The following is a 23,289-nucleotide window of genomic DNA, read 5'->3' as shown; positions in this document are numbered from 1 at the left end:
CTTTTTTTTAGCCTGGGCTATAGCTACATTGGTGAACTCATCAATAAGGCTCTGATTCAGCTCATCGGAAAAGCCGGCAAACGTCCTTCTGTAGCCACCCGATATCACACGGTCACACCAATGGCACTTCCACTCTGTCCCTCTTTGGTTAGTGAACATGTCACAGCAGTAGCATTGGACAGTCAATGGCCATTGATATCCATTGGATCGCCACCGGTAGCGATAATGTTAAAAAGCCACAGCTAGCAGCACTAGCTTAAAAATAAAGTCCATTTAAGGCAGTGTGTTCCATGAAGTGCTAAAATAAGCTACAACAAGATGTGCATCAGTCTTTGCTTTGACAGGAGTTGTATTCTTACCATTGTTCAGTTTCTTAAAATTCTGACATTCCACGTCAAAAGAACTCGTCGGTTGACTGTCCTTTGTGACATCAGAATTACTGAGTGAGTTTGCCGTGATGAAGACGTAGAGCCTGACCAGGAATGTAGTTAATATGGGATGCCTACCAAATGGTACCCTATTCCCTACATAGTGCTCTCCATAGGCAATAGGGGTCCATTTGGGACACAACCATGGAGAAGTGAGAAATTGAATTACATGCTGACCACATCAGCCGCATTGCGTGCGTGAGCTTTGCGAAAAATAAATGTACACTTTATTCGATCATTTCATCCGAACTACTTGCGCGCGTCAATGAGTGTCTGCGTAGTCGGGTGTTAAAATAGAACTTAGTTCTATTTTAGACACTTGACACGCTACAAGTCCTGTGTGTCCCATCCCCTCATTGGTCTTTATGAGCATATTACCCACGTAAAAAATATATATATATTAAAATCTAAATTATTTCACCTTGTTTTCAACTGGCCTACCTGGTTAAATAATTATTTACAACTGTGACCTGGCCAAGATAAAGCAAAGCAGTGCGACAAAAACAGAGTTACACATGGGATAAACAAACGTAGTGTCAATAACACAAACAAAATATCTATACACAGTGTGTGCAAATAGAGTAAGGAGATGCTACTATGGCCTATTTATTGCAGTAAGTAATTACAATTTAGTAAATTAACACGAGTGATTAGATGTGCAGATGATGTGCAAGTAGAAATACTGGTGTGCAAAAAAAGTAAAACAATATGGGGATGAGGTAGGTAGTTGGATGGGCTATTTACAGCAATCGGTAAGCTGCTCAGAGAGCTGATGCTTAAAATTAGTGAGGGAGATATGTCTACAACTTCAGCGACTTGTTCCAGTCATTGGCAGCAGAGAACTGGAAGGAAAGGCGGACAAAGCAGATGTTGGCTTTGGGGATGACCAGTGAGATATATACCTGCTGGAGCGCGTGCTACGGGAGGGTGTTGCTATGGTGACCAGTGAGCTGAGATAAGGCGGGGCTTTACCTTGCACAGACTTATAGGTGACCTGGAGCCAGTGGGTTTGGTGACGAATATGTAGCGAGGGCCAGCCGACAAGAGCATACAGGTCTCAGTGGTGGGGGATATATGGGGCTTTGGTGACAAAACGGATGGCACTGTGATAGACTGCATCCAGTTTGCTGAGTAGAGTGTTGGAGGCTCTTTTGTAAATGACATCGTCGAGGATCGGTAGGATAGTCAGTTTAACGAGCGTATGTTTGGCAGCGTGAGTGAAGGAGGCTTTGTTGCTTAATGGGAAGCCAATTCTACATTTCATTTTTGATTGGAGATGCTTAATGAGTCTGGAAGGAGAGATTACAGGCTAGCCAGACACCTAGAATATGTGGACAACTACAAATGCCTAAGTCAGAACCGTCCAGAGTAGTGATGCTCGGAAACCGGATTGCACACCTGACTGCGGAGGTACGGTGGAATTCGAAAATGGTCAGTGATCTGTGTAACTTTGGCTTTTGAAGACTTTTTAGAAAGGCGGGATTGATATAGGTCTGTTTGGGTCTAGAGGCAGGGCAGGATGGATATAGGTCTGTTTGGGTCTAGAGGCAGGGCAGGATGGATATAGGTCTGTTTGGATCTAGAGGCAGGGCAGGATGGATATAGGTCTGTTTGGATCTAGAGGCAGGGCAGGATGGATATAGGTCTGTTTGGATCTAGAGGCAGGGCAGGATGGATATAGGTCTGTAACAGTTTGGGTCTAGAGTGTCACCCCCTTTGAAGAGGGGGCTTTCCAATCTTTGGGAATCTCGGACGATACGAAACAGACTAGTAATAGAGGTTGCAACAATGGCGGTGGATACTTTTAGAAAGAGAGGGTCCAGATTGTCTTGCCCAGCTGATTTGTACAGGTCCAGGTTTTGCAGTTCTTTCAGAACATCTGGATTTGGGTGAAGATGCTGGGGAGGCTTGGGCAAGTAGCTGCGGGGGTGTGGAGCTGTTGGCCGGGGTTGGGGTAGCCAGGAGGAAAGCATGGCCAGCCGTAGAGATTCTTATTGAAATTATCGAGGATTTACCAGTTGTGACAGGGTTTCTGAGCCTCAGTGCAGTGGGCAGCTGGGAGGAGATGCTCTTATTCTCCATAGACTTTACAGTGTCCCAAAACATTTTGGAGTTAGAGCTACAGGATGCATTTTCTTTTATTTTTAAAGCTAGCCTTTGCTTTCCTAAGTGACTATTGGTTCCTGACTTCCCTGAAAAGTTGCATATCGCGCGGGACTATTCGATACTAGTGCAGTATGCCAGAGGATGTTTTTGTGCTGGTCGAGGGCAGTCAGGTCTGGAGTGAACCAAGGGCTATATCTGTTCTTAGTGTTACATTTTTTGAAAGGCGCTTGTTTATTTAAGATGGTGAGGAAATTACTTTTTAAAGAACAACCAGACATCCTGTACTGACGGGATGAGGTCAATATCCTTCCAGGATACCCGGGCCAGGTAGATTAGAAAGGCCTGCTTGCTCAAGTGTTTTTTTTTAGGGAGAGTTTGACAGTGATGAGGGGTGGTCGTTTGACCGTGGACCCGTAACTGATGCAGGCAGAGATCGTGATTGAAAACAGCAGAGGTGTATTTGGAGGGAAAGTTGGTCAGGATAATGAGGGTGCCCATGTTTACGGATTTAGGGGATTAGGAACCCACCTGGTGAGATTGAGGGCATCTATCTTAAATTGTAGGACGGCCGGGGTGTTAAGCATATCCCAGTTTAGCTCACCTAACAGAACGAACTCTGACGATAGATGGGGGGGCGATCAATTCACATATGGTGTCCAGGGCACAGCTGGGAGCTGAGGGTTTAATTGTTTTAATTAGAAGCTCAGACTGTTTGGACTGGAATGTTCTGTCAATCTCTGCAGTAGATTGCAACTCCTCCCCCTTTTGGCAGTTCTATCTTGATGGAAAATGTTGTAGTTTGGCATACATTTCAGAATTTGATGGCCTTCCTAAGCCAGGATTCAGACACGGCAAGGACATCAGGGTTGGTGAAGTGTGTTTTACTCACTGCTTTAGCAAACTTGGGGGAGGCTTCTTATGTTAACATGCATGAAACCAAGGCTTTTACGGTTACAGAAGTCAACAAATGAGTACCTGGGGACACACAGGGCCTGGCTTAACCTCTACATCACCCGAGGAACACAGGTGTAGGATGAGGGTACGGCTAAAGGCTGTCAGAACTGGTTGTCTAGTGCGTTGGGAACAGAGAATTAAAGGAGCAGATTTCTGGGCGTGGTAGTATAGATTCAGTGCATAATATACAGACTGGTATGGTAGGGTGCAGGTACAGTGTAGGTAAACCTAGGCATTGAGTTACGATAAGAGGTTGCATCTAGAGGCACTAGTTATGCTAGGTGAGGTCACTGCATGTGTGGGAGGTGGGACAAAAGAGCAATTTAAGGCATATTGAGTGGGACTAGGGGCTCCGCAGTAAAATAAAACGATAACTACCCTAAACAACAGTATACACGGCATATTGACATTAAAGCGAGGCATTAAGCAATCACAGGTGTTGATTGGGAGAGCTAGCTAAGATCACAACGGGTAAGACGACAGCTAATCAGCTAAGACGACAGGTAAAATGGCGATGAATGGGCAGAGGGGGTCAGTTAAATACACACAGGGCCTGAGTTTGAGGCTGGGGACCGATGGATGAACAAAATGGAGTACCGTCATTAATGAACAGTCCAGTAGGCATCAGCTATGTAGCCAAGTGATCATAGGGTCCAGTGAACAGCAATAGATGTAACAGGGAACCCGTAATGTAGTCGTTACTACCCTAGCTGGGAGATGCGCCTGGCTCAAGGCTAACTGGTGCTAACTTTGGGACAAGAGTGTTATCGACGTAATTACGTCGGCAGACCAGTCGTGATGGATCTGCGGGGCTCCGTGTCGACAGAGGGTCCAGGCCAAATTAGCAAAGAGGTATTGTAGCTGGTGTAATTTTGTTTGCTAGCCGGGAGATGCGCCTGGCTCGAGGCTAACTGCTGCTAGCTTTGGGACAAGGGCGTCCTGTGCAAAGGTCCAGAGCTTACTGCAGGAATCCGGTGACGAAGTGGCTTCTAGTTGTGTTAGTGAAGAGTCCGGGAGGCATCAGCTGTGTAGCCGAGGGATCATAGGGTCCACTGAGCAGGCCGGGAGATCGGCCTGGCTCAAGGCTAGCTTTGGGGCGTGGGAGATTTGAACGATGACCTGAGGTCCAGACTCCAGTCCAGTTGGTTGCAGTAATGCACCTTTTTAAAGTTGGTTGCCAACCACCATAAGAAGTCCGAAGAAGACTGGACAAGGAGAGATTACTAGAAACTAACTAACTAGGTTTCCCCTTTTTATCTGTGGATTGTCGGAGTAGAGGACCTTGTGCATTTCTGGTAAAATAACGTTTATCCCAGGACAAATTAGCTCGCAACAGTAAGCTAGCTGGCTAAATGTTTGAATGTTTTGACCTTTCCCCAAATTAATATAGTTGGTTCAGAGTTTGTTTTGATATTTCAACTTGTGTGTCCTGATTTGCGTCTGGTGAGGATAGACAAACTTAACATGCGCACGATGGTGGATGCACGCACGGAGCTGGTTTGGTCACGTTCACAGAAAGGTGAAACAATAACAGTGATTATTGAGTGAAGTAGAGCACGCCGTTGAAATCATATGAACAGACTTGTTGGGTCCCACAGGTGGCTGAAGCAGCTAAACGATAACATGTTGATCACTGCACTGTTATCATCAACTGATGGTGATCACTGCACGGTTATCATCAACTGATGGTGATCACTGCACGGTTATCATCAACTGATGGTGATCACTGCACTGTTATCATCAACTGATGGTGATCACTGCACTGTTATCAACTGATGGTGATCACTGCACTGTTATCAACTGATGGTGATCACTGCACGGTTATCATCAACTGATGGTGATCACTGCACGGTTATCATCAACTGATGGTGATCACTGCACGGTTATCATCAACTGATGGTGATCACTGCACGGTTATCATCAACTGATGGTGATCACTGCACGGTTATCATCAACTGATGGTGATCACTGCACGGTTATCATCAACTGCACACCACATTGGGTGGGTTTAACACACCCAGCTACACATTGACTAGTGTCTTCGACTTTCTTTACAAACATGAAAAAGCTCCAGAATTTTCACCCCTCGTTGGCCCCTCTCTGGAGTCAAGCAGAGCCATGGTACATCCCCTACCTGTCCAGGCCTGCTAGCCCTCCAGTCACTCCTCTAAAGACAACATTCCTGCTGTGTGCTTCCTTCCACTGCAGTGACGCTGCTCATTAGCAGTTTAACTGTCTTCTCTGCTGTTTAGAATGCTGAGCTGGCAGTAGTTACAACTGAATTGAAGGGGAAATGTGTTTAAAAAAAATATATATATATATTATATACACATATATACATTTAAGAGTGAAACCTCACCTAGTACACTACAGACTCAAGTGTACTGAAATGGTCTGTAGTGTACTAGGTGAGGTTTCACTCCTCTTAAATGCCCTCCGTGTTTAGATGGGGTGTGTCTGTTTCTGTGCATGTGCGTAAATATGACACATTTAGGACAGTACTCATGTACATAACTAGAAGGGCAACAGAACATGAGTCATGTGCATGTTGTCATGCATGTCATTTCCTGCAGGTGTACTCAACTGTATTTGAGAAGTAGTAGTTGGCAGAACTGGAAGTAGTTGTTAGAGGAATTGTGTTGGTCAGAATTCTCATTTAGTATTTCCCTCTTTCTTTCTAGGACTGTATGGTTCAGTGTATAGTGCCTCTTGTTACTTAGAATATCACTAAGGATAAGTTGCAGGGAGCATAATACTGCGGTCAAAGAACTGCTTTGAATAGTGGTTAAGTGCTAACCAGAGCATTTACACAGTGAAGATGCTGCAAGGCGATATAGTCTGACCAGTACAGAAACACCATTCAGTTTTCCCTCATAAATCTAACCACCGATACAAACACATTGTGTGGCTTGCTGCATATTCTGGGCTCGCAGGGGAATTGGTTATCATAAAGTGCAGTCCAATAAAAGTGATTTGCATCACATTCAGAGGATTGATTGTTAGCTGGAGTTATAAGGCTTCATCTGAAATGGCACCCTATACCCTTATTTATAGTGCTCTGCTTTTTCAAAAGTAGTGCACTATATAGGGTTCCATGGTGTGAATTTGAAGAAAATGGCTGAGTTCTCTATTTTTCCCTTTCATAGAGTTGGAGTAGTCACAGGCAGTTGTCACTGTGGTCAAAAATGGCTTTGTTGCTGTTCTTGGCTGTTAGACCTGGTGTCCATGACAACCACTTGTTCCTGTGGCTTCACCTGTGGCAGGTGATGGTATTATCACTTGATGAGATCTTCATTACCCACCTAAAGGTTTAGAAAAGTACACTACGTGGCCTATATCAACAGTTTGGGGAAGACCCTTTCCTGTTTTAAGCATGGCAATACCCCTGTGCACAAAGCGAGGTCCATACAGAAATGGTTTGTCGAGATCGGTGTGAAAGAACTTGCCTGGCCTGCACACAGCCCTGACCTGAACCCCATCAAACACCTTTGGGATAAATTGGAATGCCAACTGAGAGCCAGGCCTAATCGCCCAACATCAGTGCCCGACCTGGCTAATGCTCTTGTGGTTGAATGGAAGCAAGTCCACGCAGCAATGTTGAAAAGCCTTCCCTGAAGAGTGGAGGCTGTTATAGCAGCAAAGAGGGGACCAACTCCATATTAATGCCCATGACTGAGCTTGAGAGGATCCTGGGCATTTAATAGTCTACACACAATACCCCCTATTAACAAAGCAAATGTATTAAAAATAAACAGATGATATCTGTAAACCAAAAGGTGCTTCAGTCTCGAGTCTTCTTGGGTATGACTCTACAAGCTTGGCACATCTGCATTTGGGGAGTTTCTTCCATTCTTCTCTGCAGATCCTCTCAAGCTCTGTCAGGATGGATAGCTGTGCAGCAACGCTCCCTATTTACAGGTCTCTCCAGAGATGTTCAATCTGGTTCCAGTACTGGCTCTGGCTGGGCCACTTAAGGACATTCAGAGACTCTCTTGCATGGTCTTGGCTGTGGTTCACCTTCCAAAGTTCCTGAGCATTCTGGAAAACATCCCAACAGCATGATGCTACCACCAACCTGCTTCACCTTAGGGATGGTGCCAGGTTTCCTCCAGTAGTGCAGCTTGGCATTCAGGCCAAAGAGTTCAATCTTGGTTTCATCAGACCAGAGAATCGTATTTCCTTGAGTCCTTTTCGGTGCCTTTTTGGCGAGCTGTCGTGCCTTTTATGGAGTGGCTTCCGTCTGGCCTCTCTACCATAAAGGCCTGATTGGTGGAGTGCTGCAGAGATGGTTGTCCTTCTGGAATATTCTCCCATCTCTACAGAGGAACTCTGGAGCTCTGTCAGTGACCATCAGGTTCCTGGTCACCTCCCTAAACAAATAGTTATCCCCCCCCCCAAATTAAACGGCCTGCTAATCCAACCAGGAAGTACTATTATTTTGAAAGGCTGTTTTTCCATTGAAAGCCTATCCACCATACAAATACTTAGGACCCAGTTCAGTCTCTGGCTTCCTCTACAAGTGGCTAGTCTTTAGGCATTTACTCTGAAAAATTTGGGCGATACAGCACTTTCAATCAGTGGCCAGTGGAAATTTCCATTCATCAGCCATGCACCTGATCAGGAACGCGCCTTTTCTTGTTTCTCCTTTCCTATTGACGAATCTTTTGTCTGTTTTGAAATATTGATTATTTACGACAAAAACAACCGGAGGATTGATTTTTAAACATCGTTTGGCATGTTTCTACTAACTTTTATTGTACTTTTTAAAACCTTTTTGTCTGGACGGATTACTGGACAAAACGCGGGAACAAAAAGGTTTTTGGTCATAAAGAGGGACATTATCGAACAAAACAAACATTTATTGTCTAACATGGAGACCTGGGAGTGCCACCAGATGATGATCATCAAAGGTAAGTGATTAATTGTAATGCTATTTCTGACTTTTGTGACACTCTCCTTGGTTGGAAAATGGCTGTATGGGTTTCTGTGACTAGGTGCTGACCTAACATAATCGCAAAGTGTGCTTTCTTCCTAAAGCCTTTTTGAAATCTGACACAGTGGTTGCATTAAGGAGAAGTGTATCTTTATTTGTATGTTTAACACTTGTATCGTTTATCAATGTTTACGATGTATTTCTGTAATTTGACGTGGCTCTCTGCACTTTCACTGGATGTTTGTTTGAGACTAGGCATTTCTGACCACAACGCGCCAAAGTAAACAGATTTTTGGATATAAATATGAACTTTATCGAACAAAACATATATGTCTTGTGTAACATGAAGTCCTATGAGTGCCATCTGAGGAGGATCATCAAAGGTTAGTGATACATTTGACATCTTTCTGCTTTTTGTGACTCCTCTCTTTGGCTGGAAAAATGGCTGTATGGTTTTCTGTGACTAGGTGCTGACCTAACATAATCGCATGGTGTGCTTTCGCAGTAAAGCCTTTCTGAAATCGGACACTGTGATTGGATTAACAAGACGTTTATCTTTTAAAATGGTGTATAATACTTGTATGTTTGAGGAAATTTAATTATGGGATTTCTGTTTTGAATTTGGCGCCCTGCAATTTCACTGGCTGTTGTCGAGGTGGGACGCTAGTGTACTAGAGGGTTTAAGAATGATAGAGGCCACTGTGTTCTTGGAGCTTCAACCTGCAGAAATGTTTTGGTACCTTTCCCTGTTTCTGTGCCTCGACACAATCCTGTCTAGGAGCTCTACGGACATTTCCTTTGACCTGACTGCTTGGTTTTTGATCTGATTGCACTGTCAACTGTGGGACTTTATATTGACAGGTGTGTGTGCCTTTCCAAATCATGTCCAAACAATTTAATTTACCGAAGGTGGACTCCAATCAAGTTGTAGAAACATCTCGGGGATGAACAATGGAAACAGGATGCACTTGAGCTCAATTTCGAGACTCATAGCAAAGGGTCTGAATACTTATGTAATTAAGGTATTTCAGTTTATTTGTAAGAGGCCCAGTTTCATAAAATAGTATCCACAAAACACCAGTCTCCACGTCAGCAGTGAAGAGGTGACTCAGGGATGCTGGCCTTCTTTCCAGTTACTCTGTCCAGTGTCTATTTTGCCCATCTTAATATTTGATTTTCATTGGCCAGTCTGAGAGATGTTTTTTTCTTTGCAACTCTGCCTATAATCAAACCCACAAATGCTGACGCTCCAGATACTCTACTAAAGAAAGCCAGTTTTATTGCTTCTTTAATCAGAACAGTTTTCAGCTGTTCTAACATAATTGCAAAAGGGTTTTCGAATGATCAATTAGCCTTTTAAAATGATAAACTTGGATTAGCTAACACAACGTGCCATTGGAACACAGTGATGGTTGCTGAAAATGGACCTCTGTACGCCTATGTAGATATTCCATAAAAAATCTGCTGTTTCCAGCTACAATAATCATTTACAACATTAACAATGTCTACACTGTTTCTGATCAATGATGTTATTTTAATGGACAACAAATGTGATTTTCTTTCAAAACACAGACACTTTTGAACGGTGTGTATATCGATGTGTATTAAAACATACTAACACATACACACAGTACCCCACTGACTCCCCCATGAATTGCTGTTTCAGCGTTGTCTCAATGAAGAGTTTGGTGTTCGACGTGCAACATGCCCACAGTTACGAGCCCGGCTTGAGTGAGCGACAGATACAGGATCAATATCCCCCTTCGTATCATGGATAAAAGCCTGAGCTGGAATGTGACGCTAGCTGACACTGGCTAACTTGATAAAATCCTGAAAATATCTAGTGTTGTAGTATACTCCTCCTGGCCTGATCAACTTAACACCACATCGCAGCTTTAACCCTTAGCAGACTGAGTGGGCCATATTTCTGCCGTGGTGGGGTCTGTTTACCATTGTGTATACACACAGAGCGAGACAGGCTGGATGTGAAGAACTGGGATCTGGCTGTGGTAGGACTCGGGAGTCACGCCAACCACAGTAGTGCAGAGAGAGAGAGACGGAAATGCCTCAAATAAAGAGACATTGGTAAATGTTACCACATGTTCTATTTTTACTAAACACTTTCTCATGTCTGCTGCTACTCTGGAAGCAATCTGTTCCCTGATCTTGCTATAAGTAAAGGTTTCCAACAAGCCTTTTTGTGAATTAAACATGATTCCCTTTTCCAGGGTATTGCCTCGAAGCACTAAGATATGCTTTCCATGTGTGGGTGTTCATTTGTGTTGAGAGATACTTAGTGGCCAGTTTAATAGGTACACCACCCTGTTCACGAAAAATGAGGTCCAGTTAGGTCCTTTTGATACCGATTGAACAACGTTTCCATGCCCTGAAGAATTTGGGCTGTTCTGGAGGCAAAGGGGGTATTTAAACGTCCTCTCACTGTCAACTGTGTTTATTTTCAGCAAACTTAACATGTGTAAATATTTGTATGAACATAAGATTCAACAACTGAGACATAAACTGAACAAGTTCCACAGACATGTGAGTAACATAAATGGAATAATGTGTCCCTGAACAAAGCGGGGGGTCAAAATCAAAAGTAACAGTATCTGGTGTGGCCACCAGCTGCATTAAGTACTGCAGTGCATCTCCTTCTCATGGACTGCACCAGATTTGCCAGTTCTTTCTGTGAGATGTTACCCCACTCTTCCACCAAGGCACCTGCAAGTTCCCGGACATTACTGGGGAATGGCCCTATCCCTCACCCTCCAATCCAACAGGTCCCAGATGTGCTCAATGGGATTGAGGTCCAGGCTCTTCGCTGGCCATGGCAGAACACTGACATTCCTGTCTTGCAGGAAATCACATTCAGAACGAGCAGTATGGCTGGTGGCATTGTCATATTGGAGGGTCATGTCATGATGAGCCTGCAGGAAGGGTACCATATGAGGGAGGAGGATTTCTTCCCTGTAACGCACAGCGTTGCGATTGCCTGCAATGACAACAAGCTCAGTCCGATGATGCTGTGACACATCATCCCAGACCACGACAGACCCTCCACCTCCAAATCGATCCCGCTCCACAGTAAAGTGTAACGCTCATTCCTTCGACAATAAACGCAAATCTGACCATCAGCCCTGGTGAGACAAAACCGCGACTCGTCAGTGAAGAGCACTTCCTGTCTGGTCCAGCGACAGTGGGTTTGTGCCCATAGGCGACGTTGTTGCCGGTGATGTCTGGTGAGGACCTTCCTTTACAACAGGCCTACAAGCCCTCAGTCCAGCCTCTCTCAGCCTATTGCGGACAGTCTGAGCACTGATGGAGGGATTGTGTGTTCCTGGTGTATCTCGGGCAGTTGTTGTTGCCATCCTGTACCTGTGATGTTTTGATGTACTGATCCTGTGCAGGTGTTACTTGTGATCTGCCACTGTGAGGATGATCAGCTGTCCTTCCTGTCTCCCTGTAGTTCTGTCTTAGGCGTCTCACAGTATGGACATTGCAATTTAATGCCCTGGCCACATCTGCAGTCCACATGCCTCCTTGCAGCATGCCTAAGGCACGTTCACGCAGATGAGCAGGGACCCTGGGCATCTTTCTTTTGGTGTTTTTCAGTCAGTAGAAAGGCCTCTTTAGTATCCTAAGTTTTCATAACTGTGACCTTAATTGCCTACCGTCTGTAAGCTGTTAGTGTCTTAAAGACCATTCCACATGTGCATGCTCATTAATTGTTCGTGGTTCCTTGAACAAGCATGGGAAACAGTGTTTAAACCCTTTACAATTAAGATTTGTGAAGTAATTTGGATTTTTACAAATTATCTTTGAAAGACACTTCTGGAAAAACACATCATTTTTTTGTTGCTGAGTTTACAATGCTTTTAGTTTTAGAGTTTACATGTAGTTTAGTAAAAGTTCACACTGCTCTACATGTCCCAAGGGGAACATGGTTTGAGAAATTGTTATTTTTATGAAGGGAAATCATAGCAGGCTTGTTTTAAAAGGGGGTCCGTCCCTCTTTATCCCTGGTGACACATTTTTCTTGCTGTGTGATGCTCTACTCCCTATGTAGTGCACTACTTTTGAGTGCACCATATAGGGGGAAGTGCACTATATATATAGGGAATAGGGTGCCATTTTGGATACAGACCTGTGTCTGTGTTCTCATGAATGCCAAGACAAACTAGCCCCATTTTCACCCTCACCCATCAGCCCAGAGTTGGCATAGCGGGCATGGGGGTAGAGGGAGTGCTTCCTGTCTAATCCTCCCCCAACCTTCTCCATATAATTTCCTCTCTTTGTCAAACCCACAGCCGTGGCATGCGGGATAGACACACACATTTGCACATGACTAGACTACATCACAGACACACTCAAGTGGGTCTTTCCTGTACGCTTCACTCTTGTGGAGTCATGAGGTGATATGCGATTCTGTTATGTAAGAGTATTTTCCCCCCAAACATTTTTTTATTTAGCAGGGGGGGGTCTCCTCCTACATAGTGTTTTCTCAGTGGGTTGCTTGACTTCGACTAAGCTGAGTGCTATCCTCTACTGATTCCGTGGAGGGTTGTAGTCGTTAGGTCGCATCTGTACGTTGGCACAATCAATAGCTCCTCACCGTTCTGTTTACCTGGCATAGTGATTTGTATGCACATGTTGGCACATTGTGTTCTTTGTATGCATGCTGTGGAGCTCTGTCCCATCCATCCATATGGCAGGCACATCTTGCTTGCTTGCTATTCAATTCATGTCGATACCTCAACACACTACCTACTAGACGGTGTTTCAATACAATGACCTTGAGAAACCGATTTCAGCCTTATTTCAGAATACCCTGACCTTGAAGGCTGGTGTATTTTTACCACATACGCAAACCCACATGAATGCTGACTTCCTGAAAGCGAAATAGCCCTATGAACACGTGTGCTGACTCCTCTTCAGCTGCCTACCATTGTCCCTGCTGCTACTGGGAGAGGCCGTTACCATAGTAACTACACCGCCTCTGTCACTTCCTGTTTTGGGCACGACTCCGCTGCCTGACAAGGGCTGTGATTCCTGTGTTGTCCCACGGTCAAGCTCCTATTATTAACAAATAGCCGCTGTGGTGAAACATGGCTGGTTTATGTAGGGCTAAGAAGTCGTTGATAATGTTCTAGCAACTTCCTTGAGCAACTGAAAAGTGTGTTTTGAAAAGCCATGTAAAAGCTTGAGAATAGATTTTTCAAATTCAATTACCTGAATAGTTTGATAGCTGGTCGCTCAGTGCAGTTGACACGCCTGTTTTGTGTCTTCCAAACAAACTGTGTCTCTCAGGGCCTTCCCAAATAGCATCATATTCCGTATATAGTGCACTACTTATGAACAGAGCCTAATGGGACCTGGTCAAAAACAGTGCACTATATGGGGAATAGGGTGCCATTTGGGACTCTACCTCGGTGTTCATACTGAAACATTTCAAACGTCACAATCACTTCCACCACAGATGCTCCAGCCTATCGTAACTGTGTGCTCTTGCCTGCCCCCTCCAGGTCTGTCAGAGGAGTGCAGGGTGCAGACCCCTGCCTTCACAGATGCAGTGCGGCTCCACAGGCAGGCTCAGGGACACTACGGCACCTGGGACATGATGTGTGGAGGGCCACCACAGGTGAGAGGAACACTGGAGCTGGCTCTAGCTCCTTGAGGACTGAGTCACATTTTAGTCAACCTCGTCTAATTTGAATGTATTGTGAATAGGTGATGCTAACACGTTACAGTACTTACAGCAGGTCTGAGTCACGGCCTTAGCTAAACCTCTTGAGTGTCCACGATGGATGTGAGTCAGGCAGCTGGTGTGTATTTGAGGTCTGTCTATTTATTGAGGATTTGTTGACTGTTTCTCTGAGAGTACAGGTGGAATTGAACTCTCCTCCTGAGAAAACGTAAGCATAACATCAGTTCTCTGATATGAGTTAGACACTATCTCACATGAGGGACTCAAGAAGAATCTTATAAGCGCAAAGAACCAATCACAACACATTTGTCGGAGACGGACCGGTCGAGTGGCGAATGAATTGAGCCTCGCCCCTCAAACTAAAGAGTCATTCTCGAGCATGCCGAACGTCCTCACACTCTTGTGAGTAGGGGAATACGGTGAGATCTCACTCATCAGATAATCGGGGTTACACAAGTAACCTTAAGTCATCTTTCCATTATTAGTTTCAATATCTCAAATGAGGAATACTCCCTTATTGCAACATGTTCTCCGAAGCCAGGTAACTACAACATATCAACCCTCAGAGGCCCCGACACTAAGGACCGTATGCACCAAAGAATGTGCAGTGACGTCTAGCTGGTAGAACCTCCTAAAAGTATAAGGGGATGCCCAACAAGCTGTATCGCAAGGGCATCTCCTTGCAGGAGAATTCGACAGTGCCTAAGAAGTAGCCATACCTCTGGTGGAGTGAGGCCTTCTGGAGGCTGGAACGCTTTACTATTATAGGCCAATATAATAGCTTCCGCCATCCAATGTGATAACCGTTGACTGGTTCTGCCCTTGCAGGGAGGCTCCCGTGACCGAGTTGGTCGCTCTTGTGCCAAGCTCTCGTTCTATCCGTTCACACTGGACAAAAACGGTGGAGTCGCTCTTCTGTAGAAGGGAAGGGCGGCGGACGGAGAGCCACAAGGTCCAAGACGAGAATTGTAATTGCTGCTGACCTTTTTTAGGCATAAAGGGAGGGTTGGGCAATGAGGCAACCTTGGAAAGCACCCGTTCCAACTGTAGGCATGAATCTCTCACTTGCTTTGCGGACATAAGGGCGACCAATAAAGCGGTCTTAAAGGAGGGATGTGTCGTCTCCACGCTTTCCAGCGATGCAAAACGCTGCTATGAAATGGCCACGAGCACAAAAGACCCATGACTGGACTAAAGGCTTGGGAACTGGCTGTAAGCGACGCAGCCCCCTCCGTGGCTCTCGAGTAGTACAGCGGTCTAAGGCACTGCATCTCAGTGCAAGAGACGTCACTACAGTCCCTTCGTTCGAATCCAGGTTATACTCTCATCAGGCCGTGATTGGGAGTCCCAAAGGGCGGCACACAATGGGGCCCAGCGTCGTGCGGGTTTGGCCGGGGTAGGCCATTGTAAATAAAAATGTGTTCTTAACTGACTTGCCTAGTTAAATAAAATGTTAATTTAAAATTGAAACGCATTAACAAGTGGTGTTTCCCCAATGTGTTATTGTCTATGTGACAGGCCGAGAAGCCGGCTGGAGAAAGCTTTCCCTCTGTTCAGAAAAAGTATAAAAATACAGAGCATTGGTCAGGAATGATGTGTTTCTGGTCACACCACTTCTCAAAAATGCACCACTTGATTCCATACGGAGGGCGTGTAGAAGGAGCCCTCTGGATAGTCTCAATGACTCTGAGAGGGCAGGCCTGTCGCATCCAGATTTAACCTCTCACGGGCCAGGCCCAGAGGGCCATGGTGTCTGGGTAAGGTTGTCAAATTGACTTGGGTCTGCAGATCCCTGCGTAATGGCAGTTGCCAGGCAACAGCTCGGTGTACAGCAGGAAGAGTCCTGACGTGATCGGACTTGCCTAGTATGAGAGACAACTTTGAAGGGATCACAGTGTTGGGCATGAGACAGGAGGCACGCATCTGAAATGGCACCCTATTCCCTATATAGTGCACCCTATGTGGACCCTGGTCAAAAGTAGTACACTATATAGGGTGCTATTTGGATGGGCACCCTAGGATTTACCGTGTCACTATCATGGCCCTATTTAATAACAGCTGTCCTTCCAGGAGTAATGGTGTGTTTCTAGCCTTTGTTGCCTACGTAGGGTTTGCCAAGAGCATCACATGCGTCCTAAAGCATGTACCTCACCAACCACACAGTAGGCTTCTATGAACATCTAGAGACGAGGGGGAAAATGTAGCTAGCCGCTGTGTTCAGCTCCAATCTGTTGCATTGAGATGATTATTCAAGTATGTCGAAAGCAGAGACAAGTCGAGCCCCGGTTCAAGCATATTAAATCGTATTAAAACTATGGTTATGGTTTTATATTCTGCAGCCAAAGCAAGCCAGGCCTACTACACATGTAGATGGATAAATACTGTGTTCTGTATCCTTGTTGTCCTCTTTAAGAGATGGGTTGGGTGGGGTGTGCATATTTACACCTGTTAAACCACTTCCTCAGAACTATCATGTCAAACTTGTTTGTTTTCAGTTTCCCTTATGATTTCACTGGAAGTCGTGTGTGTGTGTGTTTTTTATATCCACAGATGTTGGTCTTCCCCATGTGAATGAACCGACAGTGTGTTTTCGAATAATTATTAGCTGTCTGGTGACATGTTTGACTGTTTAGTGTAGGGTTGTATTCATTAGGCTACATGGTAGTAAAACCTTTTTTCCGTGTCAGTTCCTAATGAATGAACCGACAGTTTAGAGGAGGAGCTTTGGGAAGGTAAATGAAGAGTTATTGAGCACAGAGAGTGTGTGTTGTGTGCCAGACTGTGTGCCAGACTGTGTGCCAGACTGTGTGCATGGGCTGGGTCCTGGGTAAAGGGCAGTAAGCACTTTCCCGGTCTCCCTCCTGCTAGTTTCAATCGCCCCCCCCCCAGTGTGTCTACAAACACGCAACACAGGAAAAAGGGGACATAGGGCCAGTGTTTGTGCTGCAGGGCGGGGGCTGCTTGCTTGTTTTTCCTAGGGTTCAGGAAACAGTTGGCCTACTCCTGTGACAAACCCGTCTCGCATATACAGTACCAGTCAAAAGTTTGGACCCACCTAGTCATGTCAAGGGTTTTTCATTATTTTGACTATTTTCAACATTGTAGAATAATAGTGAAGACAACTCTGGAATCATGTAGTAACCAAAAAAGTGTTAAACAAATCAACAACAACACAAATAATTAAGCCAAGACTGGGCAAAGCACACAATGTACAAACTTGGTACTGTATGTTGGCATATAAACTATAGTTGTTTACCAGTGAAATGTATGCTGGAATATGTTTTGTATGTGATTCTGACCAAGAACCGAGAGCAACTAGACGGGTGAGGTGTACTACTAGTACAGTACTGTCTAGTAGTATCCTCCTATAATTTCTTATATCAAACAAGAACACGACCCAGAAGATGACGTACACTGCCATTGTTTGTATTGTGTAACAAAGGCAGGGGTTTGTTTTCTGAAACACAAGGGGGGGGATTTTTACCCCTGAGGACTGGACCTTCATCCTCTGCTCTGGCCGTAGCTGTGGCCCATGAGTAAACCACCATCTGGCCATATTGTGTAACGCCACACCCTACGATCACTTCTAATTGTGGATGTAATTCAGATGGGACAATCAGGCCCGGTATAATTTGGGCTTTAAAGACATGGTCCTGAACTTTGGCGACTAGTAAACCTCCTGCTTTGGGCTGGATGTGTCAATGTGTAGTTTATACAGGCATAGTGTATGAGCAGAATTAGTGTCACCGCAATTAGCCACGAAATCCCTAGTTTGAAAGCGACTATTTTCTGGAAGCTGTGTGGCGCCTTTCCCCCCACGCGGGCCAGCTCCCTAGCAATTTGAGTTTCAGCCAATGAGCTTCGGTAACTGAAAGGTGGCTGGGTCGAATCGCCAAGCTGACAAGGTAAAAAATGTGTCTTTCTGCCCCTGAACAAGGCAGTTAACCCACTGTTTCCCTGGTAGGACGTCATTGTAAATAAGAATTTGTTCTTAACTGACTTGCCTAATTAAATAAAGGTTTAAATAAAAAAAATTGGCATTTTCAAGTGAGTGACTGTGTATGATGGGTTGGATTGGAGGAGGGGTGGACTGAGGTGTGTGTTCAGTGTTTGAGTGCCTTTTTAACAATGTTTGCTGTAAATCTAGTGAGGCGGATGCGCTGCAGGTAAAAAGCTGTGTGTGTGTGTGTGTGTAAGCACCTTTTATAATGCAGAACCACTAATGAGCAAAGGGAAATTGAGAACTGGCCCTCTGACAAACCCAATCCCAGCAGATGTATCTGTTTGGAGTGTGTGTATTTTAATGCATGTTAGGGAGAAAATAGTCTGTCATGACACACTGGGTGAGAGATCAGGGCGTAAAATACCATGCTACTGTATATGAGAACATATATTACAGGACTTAATTATTTAATGCAGAATGAATCAATGACCCATGATATTAGTTACATAGTGGTCAAACTGCATCCTGTCTCAGACACTGACCTGAAGGTTTCTTTAATAGCACTATGTGCACACTGATTTCTGTTATACACTGCATTTGGGAAGTATTCCGACCTTTGACCTTTGACCACATTTTTATGTTACCGCCGTATTATTTCTCATCTACACACAATACCCCATAATGTCAAAGCAGAAACGGGTTTTTAGAAAATTAATTACTAATCCATTTAAATATCACATTTACATAAGTATTCAGACCCTTTACTTCGCCGAAGAACCTTTTGGCAGCGATTACAGCCTCGTCTTCGGAATGACACTACAAGCTTGGCACACTTGAGTTTGCTTTGGCACACCTGTCTTGGCTGTGTGCTTAGGGTCGTTGTCCTGTTGGAAGGATCTCTCTGTACTGCACAAACATTCCCTCCAGCATGATGCTGCCACCATGCTTCACTGTAGGGATGGTGCCAGGTTTCCTCCAGATGTGGCGCATGGCATTCAGGCCAAAGAGTTCAATCTCCCTTTCATCAGACCCAGAGAATCTTGTTTCTTATAGTCAGAGTCCTTTAGGTGTCTTTTGGGAAACTCCAAATGGGCTGTCATGTACCTTTTATTGAGGAGTGGCTTCCGTCTGGTCACTCCACCATAAAGCCCTGATTGGTGGATTGCTGCAGAGATGGTTGGCCTTCTGGAAGGTTCTCCCATCTCCACAGGGAAACTCTGGCGCTTTGTCAGTGACCTTCGGGTTCTTCTCCCCCGATTGCTCAGTTTGGCCGGGCGGCCAGCTCTAGGAAGAGTCGTGGTGGTTCCAAACTTCTTCCATTTAAGAATGATGGACACTGTGTTCTTGGGGACCTTCAATGCTGCAGAAATGTTTTGGTATCCTTCCCCAGATCTGTGCCTCGACATAATCCTGTCTCGGTGCTCTACGGACAATTCCTTCAACCTCATGGATTGGTTTTTGCTCTGACAAGCGCTGTCAACTGTGGGACCTTATATAGACAGGTGTGTGTGCCTTTCCAAATCATGTCCCATCAATTGAACAACCCCAAGTTGTGGAAACATCTCAAGGATGATCAATGGAAACAGGATGCACCTGAACTCCAATCTTGAGTCTCATAGCAGGGTCTGAATACTTATGTACATTGTTTTATTTTTTTTATTTGTAAAATATTTGCAAACATTTCTAAAAACCTGTTTTCACTTTGTCATTATGCGGTATTGTGTGTAGATTTTTAAAATGTATTTTAGGCAAGTCGGTTAAGAACAATTTCTTATTTACAATGATTGGCCCGGACGATGCTGGGCCAATTGTGCGCCGCCCTATAGGACTCCCGATCACGGCCGGTTGTGATACAGCTCGGGATCGAACCAGGGTCTGTAGTGATACCTCTAGCACTACGCTGCAGTGCCTTAGACCGCTGCGCCACTCGGGAGCCCAGATTGATGGGATTTAAAAAACTATTTTTAGAATAAGGCGAATGTAGAAAAGGTCCAGGTCTGAGTACATTCTAAATGCACTGTAGATGTGTGGTAGTAGATTAGTGGCCAGAGGGCACACACTTAATGTGTTGTGAAATGTATTGTAATGTTTTTAAAATTGTAGAACTGCCTTCAGTTTGCTGGACCCCAGGAAGAGTAGCTGCTGCCTTGGCAGGAACTAATGGGGATCCATAATAAATACAACATACAACATAGGAATATTGTGAACAGCTCCTCACTCATACATTTAGCAATTATTATGTTGTGTAAAGGTGCCACATATTACTGTGAGCCCTGGTCAAAATAGTGCACTTATATAGGGTGCCATTTGGGATGGACTCATGTACTGAACCCTGCATACTCTTGTGCAAACACACCAGTCAACCCATTCATGTAGGTGACTCTGAAGTGGTTGTGCTCTACAGGTTGCCAGTTAGGTGTGTGTTTGTTACCGTTCTGTTTGAAACAAAGATTAAGACTTGACACAACACCTTGTCATTTTCTCTGTTGTGGGACCGAACTCCAACAACAAAGCCTCTCTAAAGTCTCATATGCTTTTACTAGGTGCCAAGTCCTGCCAGCCACTAGTTACTTCTCTTGGTTACTCATACAGGCACATCCTATACACACACTTTAAAGAGTGTGTAAGTGATTAAGTGTGTGTGTGTGTGTGTGTGTGCGCGTTTAGATCCTAGCCAACCTAGTGATGGAGACCCTCTACCCAGAGCTGAGGAATCTGATTGGTCCTCGTCTGAAGGGGAAGATACAACAGAGACAGAGGAACTGGATGCTGGTGAGTCGTTCTACCTACATGCTGCACTCTGTTCCTTCCCAGGCCCCAGAGGTTTCCCTGAGCACACTGTTTTTCCTGTTCAGGTCACATAGTCTGGAAAACTCCTGGCCCAACATTCCTGATCACATTGCTGATTGCGTGTGCGTCCCAAATGGCACCCTATTCCCTACATAGTGCACTACTTTTGACCAGCCTACACGTGCATTATGTGCCCTGGTCAAAGGTTGTGGAATAGGGTGGCATCTGGGACAACCCTTTCTTTCTCGCTCTCCCTGTCCCTCTCCAGATCTCTGAGGCGGTGTATAAGCAGGTGTTGTCTCAGACCCAGGCCCAATACGAGGCTCTCGTCCAGGCCTGTGAGGTAGAGACGCCCCGTCTAGACGCCGCTCTACGCACAGACATGGACCAGATTATCACCTCCAAGGAACACGTCAGTGGCAAGATCCGCGGTGAGAGGCGCGTCCTGGGCACACACGCACACGCTTTAAAATATATATCCTGACACCCTCTCACCTCGTGTTGTGACACAGCAGCACCCACAGGAAACACTCCTTCCACTTTACACCCACAGGAAACACTCCTTCCACTTTACACCCACAGGAAACACTCCTTCCACTTTACACCCACAGGAAACACTCCTTCCACTTTACACCCACAGGAAACACTCCTTCCACTTTACACACACACAGGCTGTGATGCAGTGTGTCGACTTAATCACAGTGCGTTAGTTGTCTCAACGATGGCACTTTTTCAGTCCAAGCGTCTAGTGGAGAGTCAAGGGAATTACCGAAGTGTTTCCGCTGTAAAATGAGCAATGCTGTAATGCTCCTCAACAGAGGGGCCTTTGTTAGCAACTGTTTGTGGTTTGAGTGCAGTTAGATCAGTCATTGAATGCGTCCCCAATGGCACCTATTCCCTACATAGTGCACTACTTTTGACAATCCCTATCTCTTAGTCAAAAGTAGTGTGTAGGGAATAAAGTGCCATTTGGGATAGAAGGGTCTTATCCCTTACGCTCATCCCTTACGCTCATCTCTCATCCCTCTCGCCCCTCTCTCTCATCTCTCTCATCCCTCTCGCCCCTCTCTCTCATCCCTCTCGCCCCTCTCTCATCCCTCTCGCCCCTCTCTCTCATCCCTCTCGCCCCTCTCTCTCATCCCTCTCGCCCTCTCTCTCATCCCTCTCGCCCCTCTCTCATCCCTCTCGCCCCTCTCTCTCATCCCTCTCGCCCCTCTCTCTCATCCCTCTCGCTCATCCCTCTCGCCCCCCTCTCTCTCATCCCTCTCGCTCATCCCTCTCGCCCCTCTCGCCCATCCCTCTCGCCCCTCTCTCTCATCCCTCTCTCTCTCTCTCGCCCCTCTCTCTCGCCCCTCTCTCTCGCCCCTCTCTCTCGCCCCTCTCTCTCGCCCCTCTCTCTCGCCCCTCTCTCTCGCCCCTCTCTCTCATCTCTCTGCCTTCCTGCTCTAACATTTTCTCTTATGTTTTGTTTCCCATGGAGACAATGTTGAAGGACTGCATTCCTTGGATGTCACTAGAGGCCAGGGCTCACATGTCCTGTGTTTATTAGTGTGTGTATGGAATATTTTTGTCCATTACTGTTTTTGTTAGGTTTTGTATTTAGTTACACTACAGTAACTGGTCACATACAGCATTACAGTCCCTTCAGAAAGTATTCATGCCCCTTGACTTGTTCCACATTTTGTTGTTAGACAGAACTCAAAATGGATTAAGTGGATTGTTTTTCTCACCCATCTACATGTAGTACCCCATAATGACAAAGTATAAACATGTTTTTAGAACACGGTGCACATTTTATTGAAAATGAAATACAGACGTGTCTCATTTACATAAGTATTCACCAGAGTCAATACTTTGTAGAAGCATCTTTGGCAGCGATTACAGCTGAGTCTTTCTGGGTAAGTCTCTAAGGGCTTTCCACACCTGGATTGTGCAACACTTGACCATTATTCTTTTCAATATTCTTCAAGATCTACCAAATTGGTTGTTGATCGTTGCTAGAAAACCATTTTCAGGTCTTGCTGTAGATTTAAGTCAAAACTGTAACTCTGCCACTCAGGAACATTCACTGTCTTCTTGGTAAGCAACTCCAGTGTAGATTTGGCCTTGTGTTTTAGGTTTTTGTCCTGCTGAAAGCTGAATTCACCTCCCAGTGTCTGGTGGAAAGCAGATCTAACCATTTATCCTGAAAAACTCCCAACACCCATTTCATGCTGACCTCACCGATCACGTCATGTTATTCAATCATTGCACCCACGTCTGCGTAGCCAGGCACTAAAACAGAACTTGGTTCTATTTGTGACACTTGACGCGCCGCAAGTCCTGCCTCTCCGCAAGTCCTGCCTCTCCGCAAGTCCTGCCTCTCCGCAAGTCCTGCCTCTCCGCAAGTCCTGCCTCTCCGCAAGTCCTGCCTCTCCGCAAGTCCTCATTG

At 45.3% G+C, this 23,289-nt stretch overlaps 1 protein-coding gene across 1 annotated transcript in view; it reads left to right on the top strand.

The window, feature by feature from the left end:
• Positions 1 to 23,289, top strand: part of niban2a (niban apoptosis regulator 2a) — a 57,499-nt gene that overhangs the window by 24,905 nt on the left and 9,305 nt on the right. The window contains exons 6-8 of the mRNA XM_029689181.2: positions 13,944 to 14,059; positions 20,736 to 20,840; positions 21,127 to 21,289. Of these exons, the coding sequence (XP_029545041.2) occupies positions 13,944 to 14,059; positions 20,736 to 20,840; positions 21,127 to 21,289 (384 nt within the window). The remainder of the gene's footprint in view (positions 1 to 13,943; positions 14,060 to 20,735; positions 20,841 to 21,126; positions 21,290 to 23,289) is intronic.

Source organism: Oncorhynchus nerka, linkage group LG19, assembly GCF_034236695.1.
Source record: "Oncorhynchus nerka isolate Pitt River linkage group LG19, Oner_Uvic_2.0, whole genome shotgun sequence".
NCBI classification, from domain to species: domain Eukaryota; kingdom Metazoa; phylum Chordata; class Actinopteri; order Salmoniformes; family Salmonidae; genus Oncorhynchus; species Oncorhynchus nerka.
This window is presented reverse-complemented; position numbering and strand designations above follow the sequence as displayed.